Genomic DNA, 20,199 nt, shown 5'->3' with positions numbered 1-20,199 from the left:
TCGCTATTGTTGGCATCTGGGGCCTAATACTTCTTCGTTGTGGGGTGGGATGGAGGCTGTCCTGTACATTGCATGATATTTAGCAGCATCCCTGGCCTCTACTCCCTAGATGCCAGTAGCACTCTCATAGTTGTGACCACCAAAAATGTCTCCAGACATTGGCTGATGTACCTTGGGGGCAGAGGTGGGGAGTGTAATTGCCCCCAGTTGAGAACCATTGGTCTAAGCCTTTATCATTGCTGTCAATTAACAGTAACCCCCTTATCATGTGAGGCAGAGGCATCTGATTGGTGAGGGGAGGAACACAGGACAAGTTAGAATTTGGAAGCTGTAGCTCACGCTGCTGTAGATGATACAGGCAGTTGTAAGGTTTATTGCCTCGGCAACAGGATTTACGTGGGTGAACGAGTGTTTTTCTGTACCCAGATTTGTATTTGAATTTTGAAAAATCTTCAAGGAGCTTGGGGGTTGACAGAACACCTTGAATATACAGAATTCCTTCACCCTCTTCGAAAAGGTGACATTTTAAAATTTCAAGCCATCGAATCCCCTTCGCAGAAACATGAGAAAATAGAGAACAGGAAATAGAAAAAGGAAACTCACTCATAACTCGAATCCTGTCATTCAGAGATAATTTCTATTACTCTCTCTCTCTCTCTCTCTGTGTGTGTGTGTGTAGAAATGAGACATAACTGCTTTCGGACCTGCCTTTTTCACTTAACAGCACATCTGGGCCAGCCTTACATATCATTAAGCAACCAATCGTCTTCCACAAAATTCTTTTCTATTTCCTGCTTAACAACCTGTGGCTCCCCATGGACTTAGGAATAGTCAGGCTTCACAAGGGGATAAGGTTGAGGCCATATTCCATGGTTTGTGACAAACCAGTCCTTTACAGATGTTACCTGGGCATGTGGGGGCCAGGGACCACGGACCTCATGCAGGAGGAAGGCAGAGGTTGGATTCTGGGAAGTCCTATTTGCCTCTAGGATGAGGTACGGACATTTTTGGCTGCTGTTCATTCTTTCCAGTGCCTGACCTCAGCCCTTCTTTCTGTTCATATCCCTCATTTATTGTGTTCCGTTCAATTACTGCACTGGAATGTATTTACCTATCTGCTCTTGTTTCCAACCAGGGTTGTTTCCAGAGCAAACAGCAATAAATGTCCTTACACATATATGGTCAATCCTCATTATCTGTGGACTCCATATTTGCAAATTCAGCTGCTTATTAAAATTTATTTGCAGCCCCAAAAGCCACACTTGGAGTGCTTTTCTAGTCATTTGTGGGCACGCGTGTGCACAGAGTGGAGAAAATGTTAATCATCCAGCACACACACTGCCGGCTGAGGTCGAACTAGGCAACGTTCTGCCTTCTCGTTTCAGCTCTTGTAATGTAAGCAAGTGTCCTTTCACAGTATACTTGGTATTTGTGTGCATTTTTAGCATTTGTGTGCATTTAGGGTATGATCTGCTATTTAAAATGGGCCCCAAGTGTAGGGCTCAAGTGCAGTCTGGGATTCCTAAGTGGTGAGGAGGCTGCGATGCGCCTTAGGGAGAAAATGCTTGTGTTAGATAAGCTTTGTTCAGACATGAGTTATAGGGTAAGTTCAATGTTAATGAATCAACTATATAAATATACATTAATGAACAATGTATATATTAAACAAGGTGCCTTCAAACAGAAATACACATAAAACAAGGTTAAATATTGATTGGTTGATGAAAATGCTGTGACCAGCGGCCTGCAGAAACCTAGCCTGTATTTCCTCTAGGGGCAAGGACTCAGTATTCACTAATGAAGTGTTTGTGGTGACTTTATTATAGAGTACAACAATAGTAAATAATGACAATTAACTGTATCTTTGCATGCAACCATGATTATGGCCTTAAGATAAATTTCTGAGAATGGAATTACTGAGCTTAAGTAGAATAGCCCTACTGAGGTCTTTTGAGTTTGTATCAGTTAGCTCTTATTGTGCAACAACAAACCTCAGTTTCCCCTGTAAAATGGAGATTTAAAAAAAACCATATTAGTTTTCATCAGTTTAGGATGACTATTCCTTGAGCTAGTGCCTGGCCAGTTGGTAACACTGGGCCTAGTGAGCAGTAAGTAAGTGCTTAATAAGTACCAGTTCCATTATAGTATTTACTTGTATTAACGATCTGTGGCAGGTGCTCTCACAAACATAATCTCAGGTTAGCATCATTTTTTTCTCCCAGTGAAGAGATAAGGAAACTGAGGCCCCAAGAGGTGATGTGATTCACCCAAGATCACAGGGCGAGGAAGACTGGTAGCAGGGCCAGTCATTACCCCAGGGCTTCTACCATCAGCTCAGTCCATCATAGCAATCGTGCATGGACTCAGCCCCTAGCATGGGCTGGGCCCTGAGCCAAGTGTGCAAACCATTTTCTCATGGATGCTCCCACATAATGAGGTGGTGTCAGAGGAGGCTGAGTAGGGAGTGGGGATGTTCCCCACTGGGTGGTCATGAGGCTGTCACCCCATTGGTGTCAATGGAGACCACAGGAGGAGTCTGGATTTCCACCCCCATCTGGTGAAATGATGTGCTTGTCTCTCTCCTCTAGGGTGACATCAGAGAAGCCATAATAAAGAGGCAGGACTTTTGGCACCATCTGATATAGTCCTAATTGTATGTAGAGAAAATCTTTAAGATGATTCTATTACAAACAAAGGGGACATAAAGGGAAATAAGTTTGCTGTACTTTGCTTGAACTGGTAGAATGACACCAGCAGACTGTGAACATATCTATATCTACATAGACTATATCTAATATAAGTATTATATAATATATATTTATTATATATATTATATTATATATTATTATTAATTATATAATATAAATATAAGCTCATCCTATCTATCACATAATACTCAGAGCAACCACTAAAAATGCTATAACAGAGATACACTCAAAAATACTAGGGATAAACCAAAATGGAATTCTAAAAAAAAAAAGTTCAAGTAACCCACAAGAAAGCAGAAAGAAGAAAATAAGACAAATGAAAAGTAGAATAAGCACAAAGCACAAAACAAAATGTCAGATTAAGCTTTAATGTACCAATAATTGCCTTAAATGTAAATGGTCTAAATACACTAATTAAAAGACGGAGATTGGATTAAAAAAACATGAACCAACAACATGCACTCTATAAGAGACTCACTTCAAATATATCAATATAGGCAGGTTGAAAGTAAAAGGATGGAAAAAACATATACTATGGAAACATTAATCAAAAGAATTCAGGAGTGGCCATGTTAATATTAGATAAAGTACATTTCAGAGCAAAGAAAACTACCAGGCAGAGAGGGACACTCTGTAATGATAAAAGGGCAATCCACCAAGAAGACCTAACAATCCTAAATGCGATCTACCAAACAACAGAACTGCAGAATATGTGAAGCAAGAACTGATAGAAGAAAGGAGAAAGGAGAAACAGACAAATCCATCCTTATAGTTTAAGATTTCAACACTCCTCTCTCAACAATCAAAAAAACAACTTGACAAAAAAAAAAAATCAGCAAGGACACTATCCACTTACAGGATCTGATGGGCATTTGTAGAATACTCTGTTGAACCACAACAGAACACATACCAACATAGACTATATTCTGGACCATAAAAAAGCAACTTCAGGAGATTCCAAGTGAAGTGTGTGCATTTTTGATAACTATGTACATCTGGTGACTGTACAGTTTGAAATACTATTTTTTTTCAAGTTTTATAAAAATGCAAAAACAAAAACAAAACTTTGGGGCACCTGCCTGGCTCAGCTGGTAAAAGCATGTGACTCTCGATGTCAGGGTCATGAATTCAAGTCCCACGTTGGGTGTGACATCTACTTAATTAAGATGAAAATTATAAAAAAAAGAAACTTCATCAAATTTAAAAGAATTAAATAAACCATACTGTGTGTTCTCTGATCATGATGAAATCAAATTAGAAATCAATACCAGAAAGAAAGCAGGATAATCTCCAAACACCTCAAAACTAAATAACAAATTTATAAATAATTCATGAGTCACAGAGGAAGTCTTCAGGGAAATTTAAAAATACATTGAACTGAATGAAAACGACAATACAAATATCAAAATGTGTGACACACAGCTAAAGCACTACTGAGAAGGAATTCTATAGTACTAAATGCATATATTACAAATGAAGTACTAAATACATAAAGTCTCATATCAATAATCTAAGTTCCTACTTCAAAAACCTAGAACAAAAAGAGCAAAATAAACCCAAAGCAAGCAGAAGGAAGGAAATAATAAAGAGCACAAATCAGTGAGATGGAAAATAGAAAAACAATAGAGAAAATCAATGAAATGAGTAGTTCTTTGGAAGGATCAGCAAAATTGACAAATCTCTAAGACTAACCAAGAAGACAAGAAAAAAAGAAGACGCCACTTACAAATATCAGGAATGAAACAGGAACTATTACTACAGACCCTGCAAACATCAAAAGATAATAAGAACAGTCTACAAACAACTCTATGCACATAAATTTGACAGCTTAAGTGCAATGGGCCAATATGGAATAGATAATTTGATAGCAATATAACTATTAAGGACGTTGAATTTGTAATTTAACAGCTACCCCCCCCCAAAAAAAGCCTAGAGCCATATGGTTTCACTGGAAAAACCTACCAAACATTTAAAGAATTAACAGCAATCTACAAAATCTCTTCCAGAAAATAGAAGAGAAGAAAACACGTCCCACCTCATTTTATTAAGGCAGTGTTACTCTGCCTTATCAAAACCAGGCAAAGAGTACAAAAAAGGGAAACTATAGACCAATATCTCTCATTAGTTTAAAAACAAACATGCCAAAACACATTAGCAAATAGAATTCAGCTACATGTAAGAAGAATTATACACCATGACCAAGTGGAATTTATGCCAGGAATACAAGGCCAGGTCAATATTCAAAAATCAGTGTAACCCACCAGAGTAATAGGCTAGAACAGAAAAAAAAACTTAAAAAAATAATTTGCCCATGGACTTCTTAGATTTAATATCAAAAGTGTGATCCAAAAAAGGAAAACTGGCAAATTGAATATCAAAATTAAAAATATTTTCTTCATGAAAGACTACATTAAGGGGATGAAAAAAATACTACATACTGGGAGAAAATTTTGGAAACCACATATTCAAAAGAGGACTAGTATGTAGAACATATAAAGAACTCTAAAACTCAACAGTCAAAATACAGAAGGTTCAATAAAAAAATGGGCAAAAGACATGAAGAGACAAACAGATAGTAAATAAGCATACGAAAAGATTTCAGGGGTGCCTGGGTGGCTCAGTAAGTTAAGCATCCAACTCTTGATTTTGGCTCACTTCATGATCTCAGGGTCGTGAGATTAAACCCCACATCTGGCTCCATGTTCGGCAGGGAGTATGCTTCTCTCCCTCTTCTCCTGGTCCCCCTTCCCTGCACTTGCTCTTTCTCTCTCTCTCAAAATAAATAAATAAAATCTTTTTTTTTTTTTTTAAGAAAAGATTGCAACATCGTTAGCCATCGGAGAAATGCAAATTAAAACCACAATGAGATACCACTACATACCTATCAGAATGGCTAAAATAAGTAATAATGACAACCCCAAATGCTGGTGAAGATGAGAGAAACTGGATCACATATGGATTTCTGTTTCATAGGGGTATAAAAGGGTATAGACACTCTGGAGAATAGTTTGGCAGTTTTTTACAATACTAAACATACAATTACCATATGACCCAGCCATTGTACTATGCAGCAGCTTTTTTTCACAGAGAAATAAAAACTTATGTTTACACAAAAGCCTGAACATGAATGTTTATCATGTTTATAGCAGCTTTTTTGGTAATAATCTGCTCCAAACTGGAAACAACCCAGGTGTCTTTCAAGGGACGAATGGTTGGACTGTGATATAGCCATACCATGGACCATGACTCAGCAGTAATAAAGAACAAACTACTCATACATGCAACAACCTAGGTACATCTCCAGAAATTTATACTGAGTGAAAAAAAAACCAATCCCCAAAGGCTGCATACTATATCATTTCATTTGTCATTCTTGAAATGACAGAGAAATGGAGAACAGATGAGTGGTTGCCAGGAGTTAAGGAGGAGGCGGGCCGGAAGGAAGTGGGTGTGGCTATGAAAGGGGGCCGTGATTTTGTGGTTTTGGTAATGTTCTGTATCTCGACTGTATCAAATGTCAACATCTGGGTTCTATTGTACTATCATTTTATAAGACGTTACCACTGGGGGAAACTGGGTAAAGGGTACACAGGATCTCTTTGTATTATTTCTTACACTTACATGTGAATCTGCAATTATCTTAAAATAAAAAATTTAATTTAAAAAAGGCAATCCAGGGATGCCTGGGTGGCTCAGTCCGCTGAGCGTCTGCCTTCAGCTCTGGTCGTGATCCCAGGGTCCTGGGATTGAGCCCCACGCCGGGCTCCTTGCTCAGCAGGGAGCCTGCTTCTCCCTCTCCCTTCGCTGCTCCCCCTGCTTGTGCGCTCTCTCTCTCTGTCATATAAATAAAATCTTTTTAAAAAATTTAAAAAATAAAATAAAAAAGGCAATCCATCTGTAGCCACTCATTTCCAGCTCCTAGTTTGCAGAAAGAGGTACTCAAAGCAGTGAGAATCGAGATTTATCGAGGTAGCGTGAATTTTAATATTCTTTGAGCTTTGTCCTCTTCTGTCACTCAATTAGGGGTCTTGCCTGCTGAGATTACTCTAGGAGTTTCCAGTCTCTCATGTATTTAATATTATTATTTGTTAATGCTTCCACAGGGCTAATTCACTCAGCTTCCAGGTTGCCCGGGCAACCCAAGACTCATGTCCCCATTTGATACAAAGAGAAACCAGAAACATGATGTGCTGAGGAGCTCCAAATGCAGGCCTCATAATCCTTTCTTCGGCATACATGAGCTGGTGCACCTGTAGCGTGTAGCGTTTGGAATCCCTCTTATTTTTCCTGATCATTCAATTCCTCTTCATCTAGCACACGTCTTAGGTCACTTCAGAAACCACTGGCAAAAGTTTCTAAAATCCAGCATCTCACCTGGACGGAGTCCTTTCATTTAAGAGCCAGCTTGGGCAGAACTAGGGTAACTTCATTACCTTCAGGCTCACAAAGGCATTGCTGTGGATTCAAGAACAGGGAGATGCGGGGTTTTCTCCCAGCAAAGGGTTACACAATCTTCCTGCTATTTCTGGGAGTAGCAGCTCTAAGCTGACCACATTCAGGGCAGGTGTGGGGTGGGGTGGTGAGGTGGCCTTGTTTCTTGTGCAAGAATCACGACTCCCAACCCAGGAATTGAAACAGGCACCTGGAAGGCAAAGGCCTCGGGAACTTTCTTTCTCAGTGTATTCCGTGGTTGCTCTCTGGTGGTGTCATCTAGGGGAAATGGGTGTCATGGAAAATTTTGCTTCTAATTTCATCATTGAAAAAACTGGGGTAAGTGAATCAACAAGTTTTTCTTTTTCTTCTTTCTTTTTTTTTTTTAAGATTTTATTTATTCATTTGACAGCAAGAGACACAGCAAGAGAGGGAACACAAGCAGGGGGAGTGGGAGAGGGAGAAGCAGGCCTCCCGCGGAGCAGGGAGCCTGAGGCGGGGCTCGATCCCAGGACCCTGGGATCATGACCTGAGCCGAAGGCAGACGCTTAACAACTGAGCCACCCAGGCACCCCGTGAATCAACAAGTTTTAAACATCTGCTGTGTGACAGACACTGTGCTGGATGCTTTGCCGTGCCTTAATTCATTGAATCTTAGACCCTTGAATCTTTAAAACCCCACTCTGAAGTAAGCAATTGGATGAACCCCACTGTATAAAGAGAGTAAGCCCAGAGAAGAGAATATGACTTGCCCAAAGTCACACGGTGGGTAAGTAGAAGAGCTTGAAGGCCACCAGGATCCAAAGTCCCTGTTTTTTCTATTCTTTCTTGCTGCCATAGAGGCAGTTTAATGGAATGACTAACTGGCAGAGGGTGCAGATTCTGCCATTAGAGGGATGTGGGTTCTACCTTTAGCTCTGCCTGGCTCAAGTTGTGTGACCTTGAGCAATTAAATTAACTTCTTATTTTCTTCACCTTTATAGATGGGGATTAAGAATCATTTTTGTACGGGCACCTGGCTCGGTCAGTTAAGCATCTGCCTTTGGCTCAGGTCATGATTTCGGGGTTCTGGGATCCAAGCCCCGAGTCATCTGTCCAGCTGCTCAGTGGGGAGTCTGCTTCTCCCTCTGCCCCTCCCCCCTGCTCCTGCTCTCTCTCAAATAAATACAATCTTAAGAAAAAATAATTGTTTTTGTAGCCACAGGATTGTTGGAGGAATTTCAGGAGATTTTGTGTTCAAAGCACTCAGATAGTGCCTGACATATATAAGCGATGTTAAATGTTAACAATAATCTTTCCAAAGAGTAAGCCAGTTTGGTTCCCGGTTCCTTCGCAAAGCACTTGCATCAACCTTCATTTCCCCCAAACCACTCAGAACTCCGCTGCTAACAATGCCCTTGCTTCACTAAAAATAGGAATCATGATAACAGCCAGTGGTTTTTGTGCGTGGCCAAATGCCTGCCACTGCATCAGGTGCTTCACCAACTTCATCTCTCATTTAAACGACGTTAGTAGCCAAGTGTTGCTGTGGAAAGGGAGCTCCTGTTAGTGGCTGCTTGAAGGCAAAACGAAACTCACCCCTCCACTTTGTTGAGGCCCAGCAGTAGCAGCATCGGGTACCATTTGTTGAGGGCTCATCACAAGTTAGTCACCCTGCCAAGTGCATTACTAAGCTCAGGGAATCCTTCCAGGAGTGGCTGCTACAGTCCCTATTTTACTGATAGAGAAACTGAGGCCTAGAGAGGATAGGTAAGTTACTGTTATAGCTCTTTTGGTTCAGGTGGGCCATAATTTACATAACACAGATTTCTGAGGCTAAGGCTTAAAATCAAAACTCACCCCCCCACCCCACCCCGTGAACAGCAAAGATGCCTTGCTTTGGGAAGTAACCAGCCCTAGGCGGGCCTGCTTTGTTCATTCAGTTCCTCAGGTCCAGTTTCCCCACATCTTGGTATTTCAGAACTTGGTATTTTCGAAAGGGGCTCTGGCAAGTAACAGGAGAACTTCACGCTAAAGATCAGGAACGTCGGGCCCGAAGAGGTGAAGGGAACTGACCCAGGACACACAGTCTGACAGTGGCAAAGCTGGGACTCCGCTGCTCTTTGGCCTGCGCGGCCCAGCTATGGAGCAAACGGGTGAGGGACTTTGGCCAGCACAAGGAAGGGAAGAACCCTGTTCCTCACCTGCGAAATGGGGTCAAGACGGGACCTCCGTGTGGAGTGGCGTGTTCCACCCAGGGGCAGCCACCCAGTGCTGGGAATGCGACAATGGAAAGTGGAGGGAGGGCTGGAGCGCTAGCAGTCCCCGGAGGTAGTGGTGGGAGGGTGTGATGGAGAGCAGGGGCGGAACTTCGGATGGCAAAGGCGGGAGTTCGAGAATTCGGTCGGGGCTTGGAGATTTAAGGATTTAGATAGGCAGTGGGCGGGGCTTGTGACGCCGAGAATCGGGTTGGGGTCCGCGGGTAGGGCTTCTAGCAGCGGGGCGGGGTTTCGTGGCGCCGTTGGGCCAGTTCGGAAGCAATGGGCGGGGAGGCGGGCTTAGGGAGCCAGGAGGCCGGCTAAGGGTTTGGATGGGGCAGTGGGCGGGCTCAGAGGAGCTGATGTTCCGGTTTTGAGGGGCTCTGGAAGAATCGTTGAGCAGCCGGGCGATGTGGCCCTGCAGAGCCAAGCGGGTCAGTGGGCGGAGCTCTAAGAACGCCGCTCCCGGTTCTGAGGAGCAGCGGGCGTGGCTCAGGAGCGCCCAGGGGCGTGGCTCTCCGGCTAGTTGACTAGTGGGCGGTGCGTGTGCTTGGGTACCGCCTTCCTCCGCAGCGAACCGGCATCCCTCGGCGAGACCAGAGGGGGCGCTAACGAGAGTGGGGCATGGAACCAGGGGTGGGAAGCGGGCTTCCCCTTCCGGAAGTGGGCGTGGCGGGCCGCAGCCCGCGGACCCTTTGGTTGGGCGCGGTGCGGCGCGGGGGCGGGGCCTGCGTGCGGCGGCAGAGGCTGTGGCGGCTGCCCGCGCCCCTCCTCCGCGCGGCGCTCAGTGCCAGGCGGGAGGCGGCAGCGGTTAGAGGTTTCGCCCGGCTTTGCAGCGGGGACTTCGGCGGCGGCGGCGGCGCCTCAGGCACCTCGGCCCTGGTGAGCAGCGCGCGCCTGGCGGGACCGCTCGTGAGCGAGCCGGCGGGCCGACCGGTCCTCTCAGCATGTGCCGGCGCGCCGGCTGACAGGAGCCTGCGGGATGTGGAGCAGGGCTCGGTGGAGGGGAGTGGGCTGTGGTGGGCGCGCGCGGGGCGGACCCTTGGTCCGGGGCCCCCCTCCCCCGGCTGGTGTGCAGCGGATTGGAGCAGGGGCTGCTCGCGGGAGGTTCGGGACGGAACCGCTTGGCCTGGGGAGGGTGAACCGGGGTCCCTGTGGGGAGGAGGCTGCCCAGGGGAGGCTTTCGGGGGTTCAGACGCCTCTCGGCGGGGTGAGGAACCGCGGGTCGGGTGGGGCGGAGCTGCCGGGGGAAGGGTTTTAGGGGTTGGGGACCCGCCTGGCTGGGTGGGGTCTGGAGTGGGGAGGGGCTATTCGGGGCTAGGGCGCCGAGCCCCGGGGCGCTGGGCCTGGGGGCGGGGTTTGAGCCGCCCCAGGGAGCCAGTGGGTCGGGGGTGGGGGGTGGGCAGGGGCCGGGCTCACGTGGGGCCAGGGCGAGCTGGGGCCCTGCGTGGGAGGGGCGAGGGCGGCGGTCCAGCCTGAGGGTGGCTGGCTGTGGGTGCGAGGCCCCTCCGGGCCCTGAAGATCTAGCTCGGGGGTCGGGAAGGGCGGGGCGCGGCTAGAACTGGAGTAATGTGGGCGGGGGCGGCTTGGGAAGAGGGATGAGCCGGGCGGTGGGAGCGGCGGGCTGGGAGGGCCGGGACTGGAAAGGGGGTTGGGAGGGGAAGAACGGAGCCGGAACGCTGCAGGGTCCGGGGCCTGGAGCATCGGAGTGAACCCGGTGATTCAGAGATGTCCTCCCCTAATAGCGGAGCAGCTGGCGAGGGACGCAGTCAAAAGGAGCGAGGTGCAGGTGGGGCTCCGCTGCGCCTAAATGACTGGGGGTGAGGTCGGATGTAGAGGGTGAAATGCAGCAACCCAGCTCTCCCGCCTGTCCACACAGGCGCGCACACACCAGCCCTCGGTCTCTCAAATGATTTGAATGTGTTGGGGGAAGTGGCAGGCTGCAAGGGAGAGCCGAGAAGAAAGGGGCTTCCTCTTGGAGGGAGGCGCTGGCCCTGACGTCCTTTTTTGGGAGTGTTCAAAGGGTTTTGATCGCTGGAAAAGGAAACGTAGGCTTTACTGCATCGTGGTTTAGAATCACATCCTATATTTGGCCTTAATGTTGGCTGCCCTTGTTTTGTGGTGTCTGAAGTACTTGCTCTACATGTTGCAAACGTGGGATTCAGTGTGAGAAGCAAATTGCAAGTTGTTCATCTCCCCCAGGATAGGAAGATACAAAGGCCCTTCTTTCCTGTAAGACATTTAAATAGAAATGAATGTAGTGCGTGTTTTTAAATTGGTACTGGGTGGCCAATGCCTTTACTTTTGGTAATAGTTATCACAAAATATTAGGCCCTTTTACCGCAGCCGTCCTGCCTGGGATTACATTCTAAAACAGTACTTGTAGGGCTCTTAGTCACTCTATATAATAATGCATTTCATTGTCCTTATCTGGCAGAACTCTCTCCTGACACCAGGGCCTGGTAGAATAGACAAAAACATGATTAAGTATAAGCAGTTGCTTTGTACCGTCTGTTCATTTGTGAAGGCAAATAGATATCTGTTTATATAACTTCACTTTCTGCATTCCTGGTGAAACTGAAGAAATGGGAAAAATCTGTTTTGGATTTGATTTTGTATATAAAACTAACTTGAAGGTAATTTTTATTTTTTTTTTATTTTTTTGAGTGGAGGTACATTTCAGAGACACAGTGTTAGGATGTGAAGTCTAGTAGTAACCTTTGGGTCTGAGAGGTTGCATAACTACTTGGGGGGGAATTGAAAAAAACAAACAAATGGGGGATTCTGTTAAATGTTAGGCGTCCATGACATGCCGTGTTTTGTGGTAGGGATAGTCATGTGTACTGAGGATTGAACAAAGATTGGTATAAAGGTAGGGTACACACCTTTTTGACAAATGCAGAATGTGCCTTATCCATATTTGTTTTTGATTATTCGTGGAAGGTACATTGAAGCCTGATGAATTTTAATGGACACATAGCAGTGAGCTATCACACTGCACACAGCATTGAATTTTTCATGTTCATTTGTTACTTTGCCTGCAGATTGCTAATCAGCATTTATGTCTATTTATGTAGTTCAGGATTAGATTCATGGTGGCACATAGTACTTTTTAAACACTGTTGGATTTTTTGATTTACATTTTATGTTTAATGCACCTGTCACTTTTGGGATCCACTCCAGCCATGAGGATGAGAATCACTCCAATGTCTGTGAAATGGAATGTTCAAAAGGGTGAATTCTCAGTTCTCAGTTATGTAACTGGGAATGGCAAATTATTTCTTAATTCTTTGATTTGTCACAAACTGGTGTTTTAGAAACAGATTTTTTTTTTAGGATTGTATTTACTTATTTGTCAGAGGGAGAGAGAGCCCAAGAAGGGGAGCAGCAGGCCGAGGGAGAAGCAGGTTCCCCACCAAGCAGGAAGCTGGACTTGGGGCTTGATCCCCGGAGCCCAGGATCATGACCTGAGCTGAAGGCAGATGCTCAACTGACTGAGCCACCCAGATGCCCCTAGAAACAGATACTATTAACTGGACTGTTTCACCTTTGACTTTTTCAGAGGTGGAACAGTAATAAATTTGGGTGCCTCTTGCATATGCAGGGTACAAATCCATGTTTGTTTTCCATTTGGTGACTTCCCTGTGTTACCCTGTTTCTGAGTTATAAAAACTCTTTTTTGACACTTCTCTGTGTTTTTCAACTTAACATGTCTTTCCTGTATTAAAACATGGAAATCTTCATGAATATTTCAGTATGACCTAGTACCTAGAATCAAGTAATAGAATCTCTTTGGGTTTTCTTTGCCCTAGTTTGGATTCTTTAGAATGAGTGAACAAGGTCCTATACTCCTGTTTGAGAGCTTATTTGTATTTCAGTAATGCATAATGGAATCTTTTTTTTGTTTTATAACTGCTTTTTAAGATATAATTCACATACCATACAATTCACCCATGTAAAGTGTACAATTCAGTGGTTTTTATTATATTCACAGAATTGTGCAGTCATCACCACAGTTTTAGAGCATGTTCATCAGTCCAAAAAGAAACCCTATACCCATTAGCGGTCCTCCAACCCCCCTACTCTCCTCCCTCCCCTGCCCTAGGCAGCCACTAACCTATTTTCTGTCTCTGTGGATTTGCCTATTTTGGACTTTTTATATAAATGGGATCATTCAATATGTGGTCTTTTGTGTCTCTTATTAAGTATAAGGGTTTTCAAGGTTTATTTATGTTGTAGAGTGTATCAGTACTATATTTTTTAATGGTCGAATAATACTCCATTGTATGGATATACCGGGTTTTGTTTATCCATTCATCAGTTGATGGACATTTGGGTGTTTTCCCCTTTTGGCTGTTATACATAATGCTGCTATGAACATTCCTGTAAAAGTTTCTATGTGGACTTGTTTTCATTTCTCTTGGGACTTGCTGGGTCATATTGGTTACTCTGTGTTTAACTGTTGGAGAACTGTCAGACTGTTTTCCAAAGCAGCTGCATCATTTTACAATTCCACTGGCATTGTATAAAGGTTTCAATTTCTCCACATCCTTGTCAACAGTGTTATTCTCTTTTTGACTCCAGCCCTCCTAGGTGGGTGTGAATCATCTCATTGTGGTTTTGATTTGCATTTCCCTGATGGCAAATGATGTCCAGCATCTTCTGAAGTAATTAGCAGACAGTTGTATATTTTCTCTGGAGAAATCTCTATTCAGATGCTTTTCTTATTTTTAAATTGGATTATCCGTTTATTGTTATGAGTTATTTATACATTCTAGATTATATAGTATCTTATTAGGTGTATGATTTGCAAAATTTTTCTCCAATTCTGTGAGTTGCCTTTTCACTTTCTTGATGGTGTCCTTTTAAGCACAAAAGTTTTTAATTTTGGTGAAGTCCAATTTATGAGTAATGGAGTCAGTTGATAATGGAGTTAGAAGTCACTTAGACCTTGGACACCTGGGTGGCTCAGTTGACTAAGCATCTGCCTTTGGCTCAGGTCATGGTCTCAGGGTCCTAGGATTGAGCCTCTCATCAGGCTCCCTGCTCAGCAGGGAACCTGCTTCTCCCCACCCCTACCCCTTCCTCTGCTTGTGCTCTCTTGCTCTCTCTCTCTGTCTCAAATAAATAAATATCTTAAAAAAACAAAAACAAATGTTACTTAGACCTTAAATCACATCCTCATCAATATTTTGGTTCTATAAATTAAAAGCCAACTGTGAAAGGGTTAGGGAAAGATTTAAATTCGTTCTAGATCATAAAGGGTTCATCAGGAACATGTCATTCCCCTGTTTAAATCCTCTGGTGGCTTTTCGCCTCTTGTGTGTGGTTAAACTTCAGGCTTCTTCATGTGGTTGTGGATCAAGGTGTCTCTGATTTCAGCCTGCCTCATCTCTCACTACTCTCCTTCCTATGTTTTCATCTCTGTTGCCACTTCCTGAAACTTCCAGCCTTCAAATCTTGTGATGAATTTACTAATACCCGCCCCGCCCCCCCATCTGCTGAATCCCACTTGTCCTTTGGGATCCTCCATGAAACCTCATCCCTGCAGGCAGACATTGTCCTTGTCGTCACACATCAGACATTCATCACTACTGTCTGCTACGGGGAAATGGACCTGAACTTGAGCTTACTGTCTGAAAGGCGCCTTCCATAGAAGGCAGAATGTGAGACAGAAGTTCCTATGGAAGGCAGACCAAGATTCCCTTGCTCACAGCTTGGTCTCAAGTGTCTTTTGGGTTATTTGCTGAATGAAGGATTATTGAAGTTAATTGGAAAGATCTTGAGGTCAGTGGGTTTCTCTGATGATTATTTACCTCTTTGTTGCCTGTGTTAAAGTAACATGAAATACAGGGGCGATTCCCCATCTGTCTTTCTGGTACCCAAGTCCAGCTCTTGCCAAAAAATTGCTCAGATGTAAAACCGAGCGTTTGAAACATTTTCCCAAGGGCAGAACCTTCTCATCCAGGTTCTTTCCCCCTAATGAACAGTGATGACTGGTGCACAGCCTTCTCAGTAGGACAGATGGCCAGGGAACAGTTTTAGTTTGGTATGATTTAGCCACACCAAAGGCATCAGGCCAGTCCTGATGGTACTGAGTCGGTCAGTCCTGGAACCACCCCTGTGTACACCTGATGACGGGTGTAAACTGGGTTTTCAGGGCACACACCTTCTTGCCTTTCATTCTTTGGTTCATGTTCTCTTGCTTCTCTCAGAGCGTCTGACTCTAGTAGTCTTTAGTTATGTTTTGTGCTCCTATATTCACTCTTAATAGTTTCATTAAAATACTCCAGTTAAGCATTTTCTTTTTTTTTTTTTAAGATTTATTTATTTAAAGAGAGGGAGAGAGAGAGAGTGCCAGAGTGGGAGGGAGAGAGAGAACCTCAAGCAGACTCCATGCTGAGCATGGATCCTGATGTGGGGCTCGATCTCACGACCCCAAGATCATGACCGAGCTGAAATCAAGAATTGGACGCTCAACTGACTGAGCCACCCAGGCTCCCCCAGTTAGTATCTTGAGAATTAGGAGAGACCAGTTGGCCATTTGGGAACATTTCTTTTTTTGTGTGTTCATTGAAGTGGTTGGATTATGGTAAGGTAGTAAAGAAAAGAAAAATAAATTTCAAATTTCTTCATCCCTTTAGGCTCAATGAGCCATCCCTACTTTTTTGCAGGTTCTTGCTCTAAGAGAGTCTTATATTTAGAGAAACTGAGGCAATAAAAGGTGCAGGCGTTTAGAGCTAGACTGAGCTGGGTTTCACTCTTGGCTCCACTTCTTAATAGCTGTGACTGCCAGTTACCCCACCTCCCTGAGCCCGCCTTCTCTTCTGTAGTGTAGGGGTGCTGATGGTGCCTTGCTGGGCTGTCGAGTAGACCATGAATAAATTTGTGTTCCCTCTGTCATCACTCTTAATGTCTGTTAATGAATGGAACTGGGGAGAATCAAAGAGAGTAAGTTTAATACATTTTATTTCTGAAATTAGGTTATTAATGTATGGATTTCCACTCCCACCTCAGCATTTTAGACTTCAAATCAAAGTTGAATTACTGAAGAGGGGGAAAATGTCTAATTTTAGGTTAGGAGGATAACATTAAAGATGAGGCAGGGTTTTGTTTTGTTTTTGCCTTCTATCTGAATTAGAAATGTCTATTTAGACAAGCTTCTCTTATTCAGACCTCCATTGTATTCAATCTGTCTGTATATTTTAAGGAAAAATGTTTAGTTCCTGGAAGAGATCGATACCTTTTTAGGGTTTGGAAAGAGATTGCACTGCGGTGCTTGAGACCCTCATCTGGTTATAATGTGAATGGCAGTGTTGTGATAAACTAACGTTCTGTGTGGGAAAGAGCCTCAGTAGCTACATGGGATGTTAAATTGGGCCTGTCATTTAAATTTCACATTAATAACAAAAATGGTTCCTCCTCTTTGCCACAGTAAAGAGAAATTAAGTCAAATTAATGCAAAGGTCAGAGTGAGAGAAAGTGGAATACAGATGGATATAGGGGGGCTTATATTTTGTATGACTGAAGGCAGTAATTTCACAATACATATCCTCCCCCTCTGGTCATGAAATTGCCTACATTAATTATGAAAATGGATCATATATAGCACCAGTATCTTACTACCTTTTTTTTTTCTTTTTAAAGATTTTATTTATTTATTAGAGAGAGAGAATGAGAGATAGAGAGCATGAGAGGGAAGAGGGTCAGAGGGAGAAGCAGACTCCCCGCCGAGCAGGGATGCCGATGTGGGACTCGATCCCGGGACTCCAGGATCATGACCTGAGCCGAAGGCAGTCGCTTAACCAACTGAGCCACCCAGGCGCCCCTCTTACTACCTTTTTAAGAATGTATCATTTTAGGGTGTTTGGGAGATTATTTCTCAATTCCAGAGTTCCTCATTCTTTTTTTTTTTTTTTTTAAGATTTTATTTATTTGTCAGAGAGCGAGAGAGCAGAAGCAGGGGAAGCAGCAGGGAGAGGGAGAGGGAGAAGCAGGTTTCCGCTGAGCAGAGAGCCGGATTCACGTGGCTCCATCCCAGGACCCCAGGATCATGACCTGAGCCAAAGGCCAATGCTTAACTGACTGAGCCACCCAGGCGCCCCCAGAGGTCTTCATTCTTGACTATCCATGAGGATCAGCTGTAGACCTTTATAAATAACATCTGCCTGGGCTTGTGCTCCCTGGTGATTCTGAATCACAGCCGGAGCGGAAAGTACCTTGTTGGTTTATTCCTCTTAACAGTTGAAGGGACTATTGTCATAGGAATATGAGAGACTTGCCCAAGATCAGGAACTTAACTGTTCCATCCCTCTTCCCCCAACTGCCTTCCACCTCCTTCCATGTGTCTTGTGAAATTCATTTTTAGAGTTGGTTATGTTGATTTATAGTGTCTTGTGAATTTTTTTTTTTTTTTAAACAGTGTGAACCTGATGGACTTTCTCTTTTTAGTCCTTGACCGAATGCACCAGCTCCCTCTTAACCTTCCACCATGGTCTTTTGCCAGATTACTCACAGTTTGCCTCTTCGGTTTATCACTGCTATCAGTAGTTTGTACCAATGTTTGTGTCTTTTCTCAACATCTTTAGATTGTGCATGTATTTATTTACACTATGAAGATTGGTCCAGAATTTCAGGTTTTTTTAGATGCATTTTTGGGGAACTTAAAAATACACTGAATCTCTTGGATAAGCCTTTGGTAGATTTGATTTCTTAGTTTTAACGTAAAAAATCCCTTTTTATTTCCTCAATCTTATACTCTGACCGTTAGTAAACAGTGGTTGTAGGTGTTTATCTCAAAAGTTTCAAAGACCAATTAACAATGCAAAGGTGCCTTTGCATTTTGTCTTGCCAGAATAATCGGCACTATTAGACCATATGCATATGAAAATGCTAATTTTGACAGGAGCAACATGCTGGGTACTGGAACTACACAGATTGTAACAGGCATAGTGAAAACCCCTTAGGATTAGCAGAAGTTGATCACAGCTTCACAGTATGATCATTCTGGCTCCACGGGACCAAGACAGACTGGGAATCTGGGCACAGGGCAGTTTGGTGCAAGAGCCTTCTTTGCCCCATTATGGAGTCAGATGCGTGTCCCCATATTCTGAGAACTGCTGAGGTCTTCATCCTGAATGAACAGAGATGTAGTTTTTCAGTTTTGTGAAAGGCCGTAAACATGTGGGAAAGGAAGTGTTGGGAGAGTGCAGCCTTTGAGGGGGTATTTTCCACTCTTGATATTGTAGGGCTTCTTGACAGAATTCACAAAGCACCTCCTCCTTAGGACAAATGTTTAATCACCATTGTTTGCTTACTTCATATGAAAGATACTTAAATTCCTTTCCATAACGGTCAAGCATTCTTTTCTAGTTAAAGATTCTAATTCCTTTCATTCTTAGGAACTTAAAGAATTGAGCCTGACTTACAAATATAAAAACTCAGATGCTGCGTGTGTGTGACCAAGAAACACATGTAAACTTGGGCTGTCCTCTCCCTTAAGCGGAAGGATTTATTGGGAGACCCGTCACTTTACAAGCTAGGTGGTGAATTAATTTTGTGGTTAGCAGTGTCTTTAGCTTAACATTGTCTTCCTAGTTTTTCTTGGCAAGCAAGAGAGGGGTCTCAGCCAAGGAGTGCAGGCCGTAGCTCTTTCGGGTGGTATTTAATAGGATGCATGTTGTCTGTTTTAGAAATAGAGTCATCTTAGGCTTTCTCTCTTATCCGAGCCATTGCTGCTTCACAGTGCTACTGTAGGAAAAGATAAGTTAGAAGTTTTTGGTTCTTTTAGTACTCTGAGTTTCATTTTGTTCTTACACTGCATAGAGATACCTGGCATGCAACTGGGCTGAAATTGTCAAGTGGAACAAATAATACGTGTCACCTGCAAGGGATGGTTGTGAAGCATGTGGTTTTCTAAGACTGAATGGTTGAGAGCCCAGATACAGTTTCTGTTTTGCAGGCACTGGGTACATTCAGTCCTCGCCCCAGAGTTGTGTTCCAAAGTTGAACTCAGTTATTTGAAACTCAGATGGCATTTATGGTATAGATTCAGTATTCTAGGTGGTGGGTGGTAAGTTCCCAGCCTAGACTGAAGAAATCTGTTTAATTTTCAGCACAGGTTTTTCACCTTTTAATGGTGATAGTGGAGTTCTGTGAAACAGAGGAAAGGAACCATGTTCTACCCCCACCAGCCTATCCTGGCATCTGGTGGCCTCCTGCCCCGGCAACCCTCCACAGGCTTCATCCTCCTTCATTTGAAGCTTTGACTCCCCTGGTTAAGCTGATCTCCCTCAAGATAGTAAAGCAAATGGTTCAAATTCATTTCTACTAATGTGTTCCTGGATGGCCACAGTCACTACTAGGCCACCACTGTTAATCAGTGCTAGGATGACTGTGGGCTCTAATTATATTATTTTCCTCACATTCCTTTAGCCTTTCAGAGATACAATATTAATATTTTTATTGTTGTTAATTTTTTTTTTTTTAAGAGAGTGCAGAGTGGGGAGAGGGAGAGAGAATCTTAAGCATGTTCCACACTGAGCGTGGAGCCAGACTCGGGGCTTGATCTCATGACCCTGAGATCATGACCTGAGCTGAAATCAAGAGTCAGACGCTTAACCAACTGAACCACCCAGGCACCCCAATATTAATACTTTTAAAAAGGAATATTCCTATTAATAGATCATCTCTCTGAAATTTTGGCATTCAGTTAGCGCAACAAGGTTTCAAGGGGAAAGTTGAACTAAGACGTGGGATCAGGGAGAGCCCATATAGAGAGGCTAGCTCTTGATACCTGGAATCAGGAAGAAGCCTTGCCTGCT

At 43.8% G+C, this 20,199-nt stretch overlaps 1 protein-coding gene across 2 annotated transcripts in view; it reads left to right on the top strand.

Moving 5' to 3' along the window:
- Nucleotides 1-10,125: 10,125 nt before the first annotated feature.
- The window catches only part of CORO1C (coronin 1C), a 76,588-nt gene continuing 66,514 nt past the window's right edge, over nucleotides 10,126-20,199 (top strand). Inside the window, exon 1 of one of the 2 annotated variants that reach the window (XM_027576158.2) lies at nucleotides 10,126-10,258. Coding sequence is in view for 1 of the 2 variants with exons in the window: in XM_027576157.2 (XP_027431958.1) it covers nucleotides 11,105-11,165 (61 nt within the window). In the remaining variant the exon portion in view is untranslated. Of the gene's footprint in view, nucleotides 10,259-11,040; nucleotides 11,166-20,199 lie in introns of those variants that run through there. The other variant, XM_027576157.2, reaches the window with a different exon arrangement.

Source organism: Zalophus californianus, chromosome 14 (assembly GCF_009762305.2).
Source record: "Zalophus californianus isolate mZalCal1 chromosome 14, mZalCal1.pri.v2, whole genome shotgun sequence".
Lineage (NCBI taxonomy): Eukaryota > Metazoa > Chordata > Mammalia > Carnivora > Otariidae > Zalophus > Zalophus californianus.
Note: the sequence above shows the minus strand (reverse complement) of the source record. Positions and strands in the feature narration are given on the sequence as shown.